This window comes from Brugia malayi, assembly GCF_000002995.4.
Source record: "Brugia malayi strain FR3 genome assembly, contig: Bm_v4_Chr1_scaffold_001, whole genome shotgun sequence".
NCBI classification, from domain to species: Eukaryota; Metazoa; Nematoda; class Chromadorea; order Rhabditida; family Onchocercidae; genus Brugia; species Brugia malayi.
Genome location: NW_025062475.1, coordinates 4954236 through 4971667, shown reverse-complemented (window position 1 = coordinate 4971667; position 17432 = coordinate 4954236). Strand labels below are relative to the sequence as shown.

At 23.4% G+C, this 17432-nt stretch overlaps 1 protein-coding gene across 2 annotated transcripts; it reads left to right on the top strand.

Moving 5' to 3' along the window:
* Window positions 1-325: 325 nt before the first annotated feature.
* Bm8463 lies at window positions 326-6705 on the top strand (the record flags this gene model as incomplete). 2 transcript variants are annotated; one of them, XM_043076584.1, is made up of 9 exons in its annotated part: window positions 326-388; window positions 614-668; window positions 995-1121; window positions 2014-2071; window positions 2319-2493; window positions 4999-5167; window positions 5626-5802; window positions 6001-6155; window positions 6611-6705. In XM_043076584.1, 9 exons carry the CDS (start codon window positions 326-328, stop codon window positions 6703-6705), a joined length of 1074 nt encoding a protein of 357 aa, XP_042932518.1. The 2 variants fall into 2 exon arrangements, with proteins under 2 accessions (XP_042932518.1, XP_042932519.1); XM_043076585.1 differs by lacking the exons at window positions 326-388; window positions 614-668; window positions 995-1121; window positions 2014-2071; window positions 2319-2493 and having other exon boundaries at window positions 5010-5167.
* Window positions 6706-17432: the final 10727 nt, after the last annotated feature.

The window sequence follows — 17432 nt, the reverse complement described above, 5'->3', positions numbered from 1 at the left end:
TAGTATAACTTTTACTAGTACATTTATAGTTATTGCAGCAACAACAAGCAGTTACTACTATTGCTATTGCAAGTAATATTGCAACTACAGTTAAAACCACAACAGTAACAACTGCTACTACTGCAACTATTAGTGGTGCAAAAATTATTTTTAATACAATAACTACTACTACTAGCAGTAATATCAGTATTGAGATTAAAATATTTTTGTATTATTAGTGCTATTATTGGATCGCTAATTTAACACAGGTTACGTCCTATAACCTACAACCAGGTGTATCCATTGATCATACATACATATATGCTAATTACCTCAACAACCTGCAATGGTAATCAGTGGTAATAGCATCTGTTGGATGTGGCATCCTAGTATCATCATTATTTACTTGGTTGGTAATAATTTATAGTCTTTATGATACTATCATATAAGTATTATTAAATAAAATAATTTATGGATTTTGTATATAATCTTAATGTTGCACACACAATAAAAAATTAATATAAAATTCATTATTTTCTGAAAGAAATATTTCACAAATTTGTATTATCGATTGGTATATAAGGAAGTGATAAAAGGCTTTGTATATAATTGTTAATGATAATAAAATTTTCAGATTTCTTATGCATATTCTGTGGAAATAATTCCGTATAAGTTTCATTCCGATAACGGTAAATAATTTTGAAAGTCTTTTTTTGTTACTGAAAATCTTTTTGAAATTTTACTTACTGAATTAATAATTATCAAATGAAATACGCTTCTTTCTTCTCATTTTTTTCTTTCACTCAATTAATCTTTTTTTAATCATAAAATTTTGATTTATTTTGAATTTTAAACTAATATATTTTTTTTAAAACAGATTTCTTTATCCAAAAAGATTAAATGGCATTGAAAATTTTTTGCTGCAAATAATAATTTAAAAATTAAGCTTATGAAAATTCTGAGAAGAAATCCACATAATCAAAAAGATATAATTCAAAATTAAAATTAGTTACAGATGAATCTATCAACAAATGTTTGCAACGAGCAATGGAAATAATCAGTGATGAAACTTGCTTATTATTTGAACCAGCAACTATTCTTACAGATAGAAATATAGAACCAATTTTATTCATGCAATCACCGTAAGTTTAGAATAAATTTTTTTAAATTTTGTTTTCCATTACACTAATATTTACCAATAAAAAAGAAAAAAAAAAACTCAAAAAATTGCTTCTAAATAAAATTTCGAGTAATAGCAAGCAAATTTAATTCTTAACAGTTTAATTCGATTTAATTTTTCTTTTTTATCTTTGGTTTTTTTATAAGTCTATTGATAATAAATTACAATAATTATATCATTTCAGTATTACTAAATCATCTATTCCTTTTTTCCCCATTTTTCTGTTCAAAAGACTTCCGTCAACCACTTCAGATCAAATATTCCGATTAGTTTGATTCAATTTTCTGCTTCATTACATTCAAGTACTTATATTCAAATTATACCTATTCTAAGTGATATCAGTACCAAATGCAAAGCAATTGACCGAAATGCGCAGTAGATTTGAGCCGACGATAAGTGGTCATTTATAAAATTCTCACTTCTCTCTCTCTCTCTCTCTCTCTCCCTTTCTTTCTTTTCATAGGTTTTACAATCATAAGTTGATTCAATTTTTAAGGGATATAGAATTATTAATTTAATTAGCTTCATATAAATTTAGATTTTATAGCGACGTTTATATTTTCATAGGCTTTAGAACTATTTCATCCAACTTTTTACTGATTGATTAGATTCATTGATTGGCTTAATTCATTAATTTACTTTAGTTTGGATTATAATTTTAAATTATGTTATATAAATGAATGAAATAATTAATCGTAATGTGCATAATTCTACTATCGTTTCAAAACATTCTAAAATCATTTCTTACTTTTACTTTATAAAATTTGAATATTGTTTAAGTTATCAGATAATATATTTGATATGTCATTTTCAACTTTTAGATCCATTATCATTTCAATTATTGTCAATTTTAGATTTTGTTCATGGCAAAAGTCGAACCAAACGATGCATTTAAATGGAAAATGTTTAAATGTAATTCATTAGAATTTAAGTAAATGCAGTATAAAATTGAAATTTTCACTAAATTGATTTACAAATACCAATCATTATCAATAGAAATTTGATGAAATTTTAGTAATCAAAAAATTTATTCCAATTCTCTTATAATAGTTTTTAGATTTAATTTTATGAAACATTTATTTATAAATATTTCATTTCTTATTCCTCTTTCTTTTTAAATGAAGCAAATTAATGAAAAAAAAAATTTTTTTCTTTAAAGGAATTATCACCACCATTACCATCATTAACACTGTTATCATCATCATCATCAGTATCATCATGGTCTGATGATGCATGTCTGGCGGTATTGTCGCATGCACTTTCTGCCACCGATTCATCACTACCAATTCGCACACAAATGATTCATCTAATCAACACAATGTACAACTGTACAGGTACAACACCTATAATTATTGTTAATTATTAATCACTGAGCACTGACTTCATGCTCACAACGTTAATTATCTAATCATCCATAAAACAGCTACATGAAAATCTGCGCCTTAACTAAGAAACATATATACACTTATAGACAGACACAGACACACACATACATACATGCATAACATACACATTTATAAACATATGTCCATTTGTTATGAACTAGAATTAGCCATATCCGGTATCCTTTTATATCCCTGACCTTTTGCCCCCTTTATTAATAATAAAAATGAGTGCAGGGATAAATATTTAAAGTACTGTCTTATTTGAAAAGAAATTTTTTTCTCATTTTTTGAAAATATCATTCAAAAATTTTCATTTTTTAAAGTATTATTAAAAGAAGTTTAAAGATTAACTTTTTGAATTTTGTTAAAAATTAGTCATTTTTTTAGAAAAATTACTTATGAAAAATCAGTTTTTCTGACAAATTAATTGACTGTTAACTTTTTTATTTATTTAAATCATTTAAAAGAATATTACATACAAGCAATGTAATGATTTATAGAAAATGACGATAATTTATGATCCTTCTATTTACGATATTTTTTATAATTTAGTGCTTTAATTAATTTCAGAAAAAAAAATGAAAGGAGGAAAATTGGAGAAGTTTAGTGCAAATGAACTTAATTAAGAAAAATATTTTATTGTATTAAAAAAAAATATCACAAATTATTTTCTCACGAAAAAATAAAAAAGTTTCGAAGGAAAAGCAAAACATAAAAAAAAGAAATTCAAAAAAATTGTACTTCCAAAAAAAAAAAATTCAAAGAATATTATATTATTTATTATTTGCTAAGTAATGTTTAAAATAATGTTCTTTGATTTTTTTTTAAAGAGCAATTTTTTTCTATGACAATGCTTGAATAAGATAAAAACCGGTTGGAACTTACAAAACATTCCGGTTTTAACATTCCGATTTTGGTAGTGTGTGAATATTCTATTTAGTATTCGATTTATTATCTTACTATGATTTGACATTATACATATAAAAATGCTGAAAATTACAAGAAAATGTCCATTTCAAGGAAGGAATCACTGAATTACAAAAATAAATTTAATGGAAATTTCATAAAAACAATGGAATATTAATTAAATTTAGCTAATTTCTTATATTTCAAAAGACATATTTATATTACTTTATCATAAATAAATTATTGTTAGTTTTATTCAAAGAGAAAACGGAAGAATTTTATTTTCTATTAAAATTTCAATTGTTTTTATTTTGATAAATTATTCTTCGAGTTTTTCTTTTTCATTTTGTAATTACTTCACAAGTCAATGTTTTATATACATAAGATCTAACTTTTATTGGAATAACATTTATAATTGATAATTTAAATCTTTAAATGATTGAAATTACTAATAATCAAAACATTTTACCTTTATTAATGATGAAAATTTGGAAATTTTCTTGAGAAAAAAAATCATTTAAACCAAAGATTTAATTTGGATGAGAAAGTTAGAAAGGAAAATTTTTAAAGTAAAATAATTTTAGTTTATCTGATTACAACTATTGTTGTTAATTTTTGGATGGATGAAATGAGCTTTAGTGAAGTAATTATTAAAATAAAATTAAAGAATAATTGCATCACTAAAGGTCATGGGTCATGGGTTATGGGTCATCATTCTGCATGTTTAGTTGCATAAGTTAGTGAGATTTTAGATAGACTTAAGTGATGATGGAGCAAAAGGTCATTAAGTATTCATCATTTGACTGAATCTAATTAAGACTCTCAATAAAAATGCATGCAATTAAAGTTCATTGCTAATAAAATTTAAAAAGGACACTTCCCGCTTAAAAATATAACAATTTTTGTTTTCATTTTTTGTTGAAAATTCTTAGTTTGATTTTATATGCAAAAAATATGAAATGAAAATTTCAAGTTCGGAATATTTTTGCATAAAATCAAAATTAAATTCAGTCTAAAATTTTTGATGTAAATTTTTTACTTATTGATATGAAATTAAATGATTTATTCAAATTATTTCGGTAGGAACTTTTTTTTTTTTGAAATAGGAAATTTCATATAAAACCGTAAACAAATTTCTTTCAAATATTTATATGAAATTAAGCCTCAATTTTTTTAATAAAAGAAAACAAAATTTTGGAATAGAATAGAAATTTGTTATATTTTAGATATTGTGAATCAAAAATTAATTTTATATTTTCTAATTAATTAAATGAAATATTAAATGGAACAAACCGATTAATTTTTTAATAATCATTGTCTTAACTGAACGTGAAATTTTATCTACTAAATTAATTTTGTAATAGTCGAATATCATATTTGCTATTTTAGCTTCCGGTTCTTCCGGTTTTTCTTTTCTCATTTTCTACTTTATAAAAGAGGAAAAAAAGAATTTATTAAATTTTTTTTTCTCTTTTTTCTTCTCTTTCAGTTGTTCAATATTTTCAATTTTTTCGTTTTCTTATCGTTAATTTATTTAATAAATTATAGAAGGATGCAATATGGAATGTGAAAATGGCGGTAAAGTGAAAAACGATTGCAATTGTCAATGCGCATATGGATTTGAGGGAAAAAATTGTGAAGAACTTTCGAGACGGAAACTTTTCACTGATCCATCATGTGGCATTCATAGTGATGAACAAGGAACTGTTTCACTTAGGTTAATTAATTTTTTCTACTTTTTTCAATTTTTTTTTTAAATCAGAAATTCGAAAATTTTTAAATAAAATTATTGCATAAAATAATAGATATAAATAGCATTGAATAAGAGATAAGATTGAAATAAAATTAAAATTTCCTTTCTTGGTTGAAAACAGTTACAAAATATTTAGATGGAAAGATTTTTTGTACAATTAAGACTTAAGTTATAATAAATAGAAAATTTATTTAATTAAAATTGATAAAATTTTATTGAATTGAATCATAAAATACGAATGGGAAAATATATGAAAAATCGTTGTTTATTTATATTTATTTATAATAATTTCAATTGATATCTTCAACATAAAATTTATTGTTTATTACAGTTTATATTGTGTGATAATAAAAAATTATTTTTAATAATTTCAAGAATTCAAAAAAAGAAAAAATAAGACTTAAATGAAAAAATACTTGCAGTACATATCCGGAAGGTCGAACAGGTGCAACATTTTGCCAATGGTTGATAAAAAGTATACCGGAAAAGACGATCGAATTTTACATTAAAGATTTAGATTTAGATGATGATAACGTTCCACCGGATCAACCATGCAATGATATCTTTTATATTTGGGGCGCTAAAAGTATTGCTAATCCGTAAGTTATTTCAAACCCAAATATGAAAAAAGTTTCGGAAGAAAAAAAAGAGAAAGAATAGAAAAGAAGCAAAAATTTTTTCAAAAAAAAAAAACATTTTTAAATGAAAATTTTTTTAAAAAGTTTTTGACTTAAATGAAAAATTAAATAAGAGAGAAATGTTATTAATATTATTTTAAGGAATAGTAGCAATTTTAGAATTTTATGTTCTACAAAAGATAATTTAATTGGTATCCGTTTTGAAAGTGATTCCAATTGGTTGCTGATTGAATTGCGAACAAATCCGTGGTCAGAAGGATCGCATCGTGGTCCACGAATTAAATATCGTCAAGTTGATGCACCATATCAGAGATGTTCCACTTTTCATTTACTTTTTTTTTTTTTTTCATCAAAGTTTAATTTGTTATATTTTTTAATTTTAAATTTGAAAAATTCATACGTCTAAAACTAGTAGCAAATAACATATGTGATTTTTTACGAAATGATATATTATTTTGATCATTTTTATATAAATTTTAGTGACTGTGAAGTTTTATCAATTTAAAATATAATTTATCAATTCGAAAGCTTTAGAAAAATAAAATAATTTTGAGAATATTATGAGGAACAACTGATAATATGCTAATTAATTAATTATTTACCATTCTGTTTATGACTATTAAAAACATAATAAAAAAATGAAATATAATTAGTAAATTTTCAATTAAATTCTTATTTCGTGTTACAGAATTTTGATACTAAATTTTGATGCAGAATGTAAATTTGGCATACAAAAAGCAGAATTTGTAAAAGAAAAAAAAAATTTCAGCTTTACGTGCTTTCACAACCGACGTAATACCATCAAACGCTTCCAGTAATGTGCCAATATTTATTATACTACTACTGATAACATTGATCAGATGATATGATAAAATACCATGATTCATTATCAGTTAATCAGTATGTATTTAACGCAATGATTCTGCTCGTTATCAGTCGGATTTTTTTTCTTGCTTTATTATTAAATTTCTTTTTGATTTTATAAGTAGAAGACGTATGCTTTTTGGAATACGTTATGTTCACGTAATTCTAACAATTATCTCACGTATAATCACGTGTACAATATTAAATAAACTTAATGAAGGATGAAGAAATTTATGTTATAGTCAGAAGTCAAAAGTTTTAAAAATTGGTTAATTCAAATCAATTATGTAAACAATAAATACCAGAAGAAAATCAAATACTACGTTAGCATTTTGCGTTTTTGAATAGTATTTTTACTGCTAAAGCAACCTCGTAGCTTCTTTTTTTTTCCTTCAAAATGTTAAATTAAAATAAAATAAGCACAAAATACGCTTGATATTAGCAGAAATGTAGAAGTAATTAAGCCATGAAAAATTTTATTTCAAATTAATTCATTGATTAAGTTACTTTTACAGATCAAAAAAGAAGGTTAAAATTTAAAACATTCAGTTGAAATCACATATTTTATAATGAATTAATTTCAGTAATTCCATTTAATTATTCCATTTAATCATTCTTTTCTGCATATATTTCAGTGTTTTGCTATGTTTAATTTGCTATTATTTTTTTTAATGATATTAAAATTTCATCTATAAATGTTTTTTTCTTTTTTTTTTTTGTTTTTCACTTGTCAGGTAAAAAGCTAAAAAGAAAGAGAAAACACACTTACCTGCGGGTAAAGTCATAATTTATTATTTCAAAATGACTTTTGTTTTCGAACCGTTTTTTTCTTTTCTTTTGGATATGAATTTATTCTTTCTTTTAAACTAAAAGTATTCTAGCAAATTTCATGAAATTTTATGGAGTAGTTCTGGTGTAAAATTTAAGGATTTTTTGGATGCGCAATTGACGAAATGCAGACAAAGGATAATTTCATTCGTTCCCACAATGATTCTTTTACTCTTGAAATTTATGATTTCCGAAAATCATGAATGCAAACTATTGAAGAAAAAAGAAAAAAAAAAGTTTCCGGAAATCAAAATTTAATGAACTTTTTGGTTTTGATTTCAGTCGTATTATAAACCATTTTTAATTTTTTTTCGTCACATTCATTTTTTTCATTTCGATATATATAATTAAATATGAAATTTAAGTTAAAGTAATATTTTAAACAGATACAGCAAAACATTTTAACTTGCAAATTTGAATATTTCAATTTTTTGATTCACAATAAGAAATGGGTATTTTTAATATTATCTAAAAGCGATATACAATGAAGGACAAAGTACGAAAATTATGCAAATTTAAATAAACGTCTAAAAATAAAGTAATATCAAAGAAATATTTCATAAAAACAAAATTAAAAATGCGTCAGAAGATTGATTAAAAACTAAACATTAAAAATTCATTAATTTTGTATTAGCAAAAAGGAATAAACAGACTTACGTTGCAGTGCACGTCTGCATAAAATAACGTTTGCGCAAATTAATGCATATCTTACTGAAACTAATGGAAAGGTAAGTAGAAAATATGACATATATATCATCATTATTGTAGTATTATGCACAAAGTATAATAAAATTATATTACATTTGCATCAGAGGGCGCTTTTGTCACATATTAATGACCTTACTGATCATTGGCCAACACTAAAGATAAAGATAAAAGATATCAAAAGTACATTTAGTAAATAGCGCATCTATCCTAAAAACAGAGACAAAACTTTTTCTATAATTTTTCAACAAATTATTTAGTTTTATAATATTAAATTGACAAATTACTATTAAGTAATTATTGATTGGAAATTTAAGGCATTAATTATATTATTAGACTAAAAATTAATAACTGTAAACTAAAATGACGCGAAATGATGTAAGCATTTAACATAAATCAAGCAAAAATGCAAAGTTATGCAAAATGCGAAATGGTTACTTTATTTCATAAAAGTTTATTATATTATTTTTTCTATAGTAATATGTAGTAATAATTTCATGTTTAACTCAAAAATTTTAAACTTTTATCATTGTTTTCTAACTTACTTTTATTACTTTGATAATGATTTTCTTACATTTTAAAAAGTAAATTTTTATTCCAAAATATTAATTTATAAATTATAAAACTTCATTAAACTCAGTTTTAACATGAGGATAAGTCTATTAATAATGTAGAAAAAAATTTTTTTATTAGTCTTTTAAATTAATTAGATAAATTGCTGCAAATAAATTTGATGAATTAAAATTGAGAAAAAGGAAGCAATAACAAAACATATTTTTTAATTTTTTTGTTTTTTTTTATTGTCAAATTTTTAATTTAAACAAATTTAAATTTAATCAAAATACCTAGTAGAAAACGATATTTACTTATTTCAACCATTTTTTTTTTTCCTTTTTTTGTTGATCTTTTCACAACATATAATTTACTTTTTTAACAGTATTACTCGTTAAATGTTATAATGAAAGATTTTTGCATCACGCATTTTTAGTTTTAATGTGCACAAACTAATTACAACTTTTCATCCTATTATCACATTGTTGACGTTAACAAAAATCAATTTTTTTTCTTTTTTTGAATCTGAAAAAATCATTTTTATTGGAATTATTAAAAATTTAAAATGCTTAATTAATAAAAGAATATTATTGGATTTAATAAAATTTTCATTAGCAATAGCAATGATTAGGTGGGCGAAGAAAGGAAAAAAATTTAATGTTTTTGAAAGAATGAAAAATTGAAATTAATAAAAGAAATTATTATTATTTGGAATGAAAATTCACAGATTAAAACGGCGTTATTTTTCAAAATTCACATTGAAATGCTTTTTACAATAAAATATTGAATAAAATTAAATACTTTAACTTTGATCAAAGAATATTAATGTTTTCAGTTTTGGTTTAAATTATTATAATATTTCAATTATTTAAAAGCAGATTTTATTGTAATAAATGCTATTGTAAACTAAATTTGTGAATTGCCAATAGTACTAATTGCAACTAATATTGATTTAATGACTGAAAGAATTTGGCTATCAATTAGAATTATACGGAATTTAATATTTTTAATATTAATACTTTTCTTTTTTTTTTACAATGCTTTTAAATTATATAACCTACAAAAAGTATTTTATGCCAATTTTTTTATTTCTGTTAGTAGTTTAGAAATTTTTGTAAAGTATTGTTCACTTATCATTTTAAAAGTTTGTTATAAATTAAAAGTCTTTTTAATAGTCAAATTAATGTCAGTTTGTCAATTTCTTCAATTTTAATTTTTATTTGAATTTTAATATAATTATTTGTGGTTGGAAGAAAGTTTTTCAAATAATTAATTAATTATTATCGGCAACCTTTTGTCTTTTGTTTTTTTTTACTTCGTTTCATTAAAGAAAATTACGTTAGACTCAAATTGCTTGTTTTATTATTTTATTTTATTTTTTTTTAAATTTAGAAATAACTTTTCTTGATTTTGGCTTGAAAAAATTCTAAAAATTACATATTTTAACCGATTGTATACTCTCATGGGAAAACAAAAATTGCGATATTCCCAGTGATCAAAGCATTCTTTATTTTTTTTCTAAACATAAAGGACAATGCGGAAATTCAAATCAAAAGCTATATTTAAATTTAAAAATTAAATTAAACGAAAGAAGCAGTAAAAGCGCACAAAAGAATATTTCAAAATTTCTAATAGTTTTAATAATGGTTTAAAAATAATAAAACTTTTAAAACTATTTTTTCTTTTTAAAATTACTTATTGATAAAATTTTACAAAAAGAAAAAAAAAAAAAAAAAAACATTTCAAAAATTTAATTCAGTATTTCAAAAACGATAATAAAAACAAAACAAACAATGAAGGAATAAAATTTTTCCCTTAAGAAAAAGTAATCTTTTTGTTTGATGAAAGAAAGAAAAGACTTAAGAAGAGATTTGAACACCTGAAACAACGATGAAGCTAATGATACATACCTGGCAGGTGTGTGTGTGTGTGTGTTGTAACTCTTTCAACAATACCGCTCGCTTCAATAAAATAAAAAAATGGTTCAGGTAGAAGTCATATCACAATGCTATCTTTCACTAATAAATCCATAAATTTTGATACAATCGTAAATATAGTCAAAAAAAAAAAAAAAATTGAAATTATTTTCTCAAATTTTATTTCTTTATTTTCACTATCTTCATTCCTTCACTATTACTTTATTTATGAAAAAATTAATAAATAATTAATCGTTTGGAGTTTAAAAGTTATTAAAAAAGAACAACGAATTATAAATATTAAACAAATTTGAAACATAAAACAAAGAAAAATATTTGAATTGTAAAATTGGGTTTTATTAAATTCATTTCTAAATTTTAGTAACAAGGAAGGAAAAAAATTTTTTTTCTATCAAATATTTTATTAGAGAAATATTATTATTATTCAATTTGATATGATATGAATATTATTTATTATAACTTAAATATGATTACATACGTCAAATACGTGTATTGCACATGTGTCTTACGTACCAGTCCTTACTCATACGTGTTGTAAGTGCTATAAGTGGAAAGAGGGCTTATGTGTGTTTTTTTAAAAGGAATTTCTATATTTTTGTATAGCAAAATTATGCGTGTCCAAAGATTTCGTACGTGTAAAAGATTTTATACGTGTTTTCACGCATTTATGTGTTAAAGTATAAAATAAAAACTTTTTGTTTTTAAAACGAAGACTCTATCATAATCAATATCTGTCATCTAATGATCTGATTTTATCTTTCATTATGCTTTCACCACTGTTTGTGACTTCAAAATTTTATAAAATTCTTTTTTAAATTTTTTTTAAATTTGAAATTTTATTAATACTTAAAATGTTAACCACTTCCTCTCTTTTTCTATTTCTTTTATGAAAATTTTACTTTCCTTTCTATCAGAAAAGAGAGAGAGAGAAAGGAAGGAGAGTAAAATAAGGATAAAATTGTTGTGGAATAAAGAAATACAAACAATATTATAATTATAAGATTATAGTGTAACTATAATCTTATAAAGAGAGAGAGAGAGAGAGGGGAGAGAGAGGGAGGGGAAGTGGCAAATAATTATTTAGGTTTCCTGTGCAGCCATTCAAACCTCATTTTACTTTTCTAATAAATTGCAACGGAATTGAAAAGGAATAAGAAAACCGGAAAAAGAATGTAGGACAAGAAAGGGTGACCGAATCTATAAGCGAAGCAATAAAGAACGATAGTATCCGTTTGGTTAAAAGAGAGAGAGAGAGGGAGAGAGGGAGAGAGGAAGAGGAGTATAACCGGAAGTTTCTTATTGATCATTATTCAGCTTATAAGTTCTTATTTGTATAACTATTTTCAGTTAAGAGAAAAAAATGAAAGAAAGAGAGAAAAGCTTTTTTTAATAAAAATGAAATATTAAAATTTATTTTCAAAAGGTATCTATTTTTGTCTTTTGTACAATGATAAACCTCACTGTATTCTTTATTTTTTAGTTTATTGTTATTTTCTAACAATTTTTCAAATTTTTGATTTAAATTTTGTGAGATTTTTTTTTGTCGAATTTGGTCATCATTTTTTTCCAATAAAATTGAATATTTCCGATAATTTTTTGGCAAATTCATTGATGATACTTCCAATAATTTCAATTTTTAATTTTTTTAATTTAATTTTTCTTTGAAATTCGTAATATTTATGAACAAGCAAATAATTTCACTTTATCTGATAATCACTTGATTAGTTAAGCAGGTTTAGCTTAATTTAATTCTTTTTAAATACATTTTTTATCAAAAAATCTACTGCAGGATCAAAATTTTGCAATTGAATTGAAAATTCTCATTTATTTTTATTAGTATTAAAAAGTATTAGAAAATTTTGTTTTCACATTTAATAAATGAAATCTAAGAAAAATTAGATCAAATTTAGCTAAATTTGAATTATATCAAAAGTTACTTTCGTCACAAAAAAAAAAAAAAAAAAAAAAAAAAAAACACCGCAAAAAAGGATTAAAGGTGAGAATGAGTGATGTTAAACAATAAGAATTTAAATAAACAAATAAAATTACACAGTAAAAAGTACTTATGCATTGTTTTTGCATAATTGTTAATCTGATTGAATGATTTGAAGGTATAATCAAATAAATCATTTACCTCTCATTGAAAAAGACTCTATGATATCATTTAATTAGATATTTACCTAACATTAAAAGGTAATCTCAATTCATTGACATTTCTTTTCTTGCAAATTTTTTTCTTTTTGATTACTGTATTCAGCTAGAATTAACATTTCTTAAAAATTATTTTTGCATAACAAATAATAATTAGCAATTTTAATGCTTATAATTTTACTTTCACTTTGTATAAAATATTTGACTGAAACTTGAATTTTGAATTTATTTTAAACAAAATAAATATGCAAACATTTAGCAATTATTTTTCACTTTCTAATTGCTTTTCGCTCTTTTTTTTGCATTTATTAATTGCAGTTTGTGATAATTGTAACTTTTCTTATTTACATTAATGAAAAGCAAAATTTTAAATATTTAATTTTTATTTTTTTTTTTGGTTTTTGCCTTAAACAATCCATGTTTCTATTAATTATTGCTAATTGGGATGAAAATTTGTACATTTCTGAAGCTAAATTTTATATTTTCAATCAACCAATATACATATTGATTGATTTTAACGTTTTTAAAAAGATTTTTTTCAAAAGATTATTTAAACATAACTACTACTATGCGCAATAATTAAACTTTACGATCGATTCTATATGAGTTCATTGAAGGTTATTTGGAAGTTATTTCAAAATTAAAAAAAAAAACGAAGTGGTCCATTCTATTGTCCTCTTTCATTCCTTCTCTTCCTTCCTTCATTCCTTCTGTTCCCTCATTCATTCATTCATTTACTATTGAGTAGTTATAAAGATAAATAGGGTAACATATAGCGGTTAAAGGTAGGAGGATGGTACTCACATAAAAATAGCTCATAAAATAGATTTTAGGTAGTAAAGAAAGAGGTTGTGACCTCTTTTCTACGGTATTATCTTCATCGTTTTCAGTCCATTTTTATTTCATTTCACACATTCAGCTGGAAAAAACCACTCAAAAAATCTTTCAATCAACAAATAAAGCATACCGAAAAGAGAAAAGAAAGAGAAAGAGAAAAAAAGAAAGAAAAAGGGGAAAAAAATGAACTGAATGGATATGAAAATAAGTATATTTCATAGAAAAAAGAATTGCAAAGATTGTTTCGTTTTTTTTTCGTTGAAATTTAAATTTTTTCGTTTGTTTTTATAAAGTTTTAATTTTATCTTTGTTCGTGAAATTTTAATTTTGCCCCTTTGTTTTTGTGATATTAAAATTTTCCTCGTTGTTTTCATGAATTTTAAATTTTGTTTCATTGCTTTTACGAAATTTCAATTTTGTCTTGTTGTTTTTACGAAATTTAAATTTTGTCGCTTTTTTTTTTACTGGTCATTATGATGTCACAAACATGTGATGTAAAAGACATATGGTCAACGAACATTATTTTTCTTTTTTTTTTTTTTTTTTTTGATAGATTCATCAATAAGATGTTGCTCACCTGTCATATTTTAGCCACAGTGATGAAAAAACCTTTTTAAAACGACTTATTTATTATTTTTCATTTTTTTTCTAACAAAATTTTTTAACTGAGATTTAGACCAATGATTTAAAAAAAAGATACTTAAAATAATTAATTTTGTAGTGAAAAAATTGCTATCATTATGATTTTGTTTCAATTAATTGCAATAGAGAATGCAACTGATAAGTGATTAAATATTGTAATATCTTTTTATTATTATTATTTCTTATTTTGTAATTAAGCATTTCTATCCATTTCATCGTTAACAAAAGAATTTTCCCTATGTTTATTCCCTCAAATTAGCTCATTTTTATAATTTTTTTCTAAAATAATGACATTGAAAAGAATTTGACATTGAAAAAAAATCGCTTTTTTGTTTCGAATTTTCCATTTTAAAATTATTTATATTATTTATTAATTCATCGTCGGTTTCATTGTGTGAAATTCAAATTTCGAATAATAGTAAATTTTTAATTAATGACACGCTGACAATATATGATTGTAACACATATAAATTTAAATGTATTATTATAATGCATGCATTACTCACAGTTAAAATGCATGCATTGATGAACTTAAAATGATGCATGCAAATATTAGAACATGCAGGTAGGCATGTGAATGTTTAGTTTTATTTAAAATTATAACTAAAAAAACAAACTAGAAAACAATACTGTAGGATTAAAAATTTTTAAATTAATTAAAAAAAGAAACTGAAAAAAAATTTTTTTTGAATGAGTTTAAAACGTCATTTCTAACGGAAAAGTGATAAAATTCGTAATTATGGTTGCATTAAAATGATATCTATGAGTATTTCCATCTGTTTCTTTTATATATATTTGTTTGATAATTGTAAAATCGATAAAAAACTGCAAATTTTTTAAATTCTATTTTAATTTCAGTTTTCAAACAAATTTTCATTTCCTTTTTTTTTTTTGTATATTTCACATTAGCATGGCCTTACTATATTTCAAGATAAATCTTAAAAAGTTTAATTCTTATTTCATATCAATGAAATACATTTTATGGCTGTTTACATAAGCAAAAAGAAAAGTTATATTAAAGTACTTTACCTCAACCTAATATTGCTTGAGGATTCCGTTTCAAATTTTTACGAATTATCGATTCTGATTTGCTACCATTCTACGGATAAAACATCAGAAATCAATCATTATTGCATACCTTTTTTCAGTTGTAAAAAAAAAGAATTATATAATGTACTTGCGGCATGCATTCGTAACTTGCAGCATGCACTTTTCATATGCACAAAATAAACCGCATAAGATGAAATAATTCTGTTACATCAAAATTAATTCTTTTTTTTTTCATTAATTGCGTTATTTTGCTATTGTGATATGATGAAATGATATAACAATTTAAATTTGCATTTTTTTTTTCAAATCTTACAAATTTACTCTTTTTATGATTTAATCACACATGCACAATAGTAAACATTGGTTTTATATTATCATTTTAAAGTAAGAAATTAAATGTATTTCAAACCGACAGAGTTTATTATATTGGTGAACAATTGATATATGCAATAAGTGCACAATAAGCAAATAGTAATAGTAATAGAAACAAAGAAACTTTCAAACACATAAAAGTATCGAATCGAATAACATTGTCAACAACAAATGAAATTGGCAATAAAAATATATTTAGTGGCAATGCTATCACTACTAGTGCTGTCATATCATTATAATCATCAATACTAACATTATCATCACCGTCACCATGGCTGTTATTACTATTATAACATTATAATCATCATTACTAACATTATCATCATCATTACTGGTGCTATGCTAACAGTATTTTAAATTGTTTTAAACCTTATAATCATTAATGTCATTTGCAATTTCCAGTGCCAACAAACTGCAATATAAAAATATCGATTTAGACAATTAACTCTGAGCAATATTGTGAGGTAATAATTAAAGAGAATGAGAATTATCTCATTTATCTTCTTCCAATATTATATTATACACATAAATATGCATATGTTTGGCGAAGGGAAGAAAAGAAAGGAATTGATAATTGGAAATAATAATTCAAAAGAAAAATTAAATTTTCATTTACTCCTACTAATGACTAATTGTATGCTTGAAGAAGCTCTGGCAACAACAATAATAGTAAACAATGACAATCATAATTATGAAAGTTGATAACAATAGTTAACAATGATAAAAAACGTTGCAAATGCAGTTGCAATAATTGGTAGTAATAATTACTGAAATTTGTGAGGACTATTGGAAAATACGAAATTGAAAAGTATAATGCCTCCATAGATGGTAATTAAATTCAAAAATTAACAAATTCTCTCATAAATTACTTTTTAAAAACTAGATTACTGAGCATTTTCATAATAAGAAGTAAACGAAGATAAAAGTATCAAAAAAGAAAACAAAAATTAAACACGATTGAATGATCTTTACTCGAAAAATACCACTCTTACTTTCTTTTATCATTGATAATGGTACTTAATATCAAGTTTCTCATGCATATAACTTACTTAATAATTGTTAAAACTACTTAATATTTGTATTTTCGATCTGTAATAAATTGCTTTTACTTTTGTCTGCTTATTCATTATATGTAAAATGCATATTTAATACTGTTCTATCTAATATATCTTATTAAATCATTATTTTATGCATTACTAACTGCTAATTACTTGCTACTTGCATGCATGATGTTATTTAAGAATTTAATTTCAAATATTAAAACAAGTAATAGAAGAAAAAAGAAAACAAAAAATTTTGGTCCCTCATGTAAAGAAAACAAAATGTAACCAATAGTAGTGGTGGAATTAGTAGTAAATAGCTGCAGCACGCACCTGTATTGTTTGTTATTCCTTTTTGATGGACCGTTGACCTATAAACTTGGTAACAATGATTGTGACAATAATAGTAGACAGTAATGACGGTGAATGTCAAATTCGTCCCCATTCGATTACCTGTTAGTGACAAGAGAAAAAATAATTTTTTTATTTTATTTTTTCTTTTCTTAAATCTTTTTTCATTTCCACATGCTCTTTGCTGTCTCTTCCTACGGTATCTTTTTTTTTTCGATTATAATTAAGTCTTTTTCCTTTTTTTTTTTTTGTTTTCTCAAGT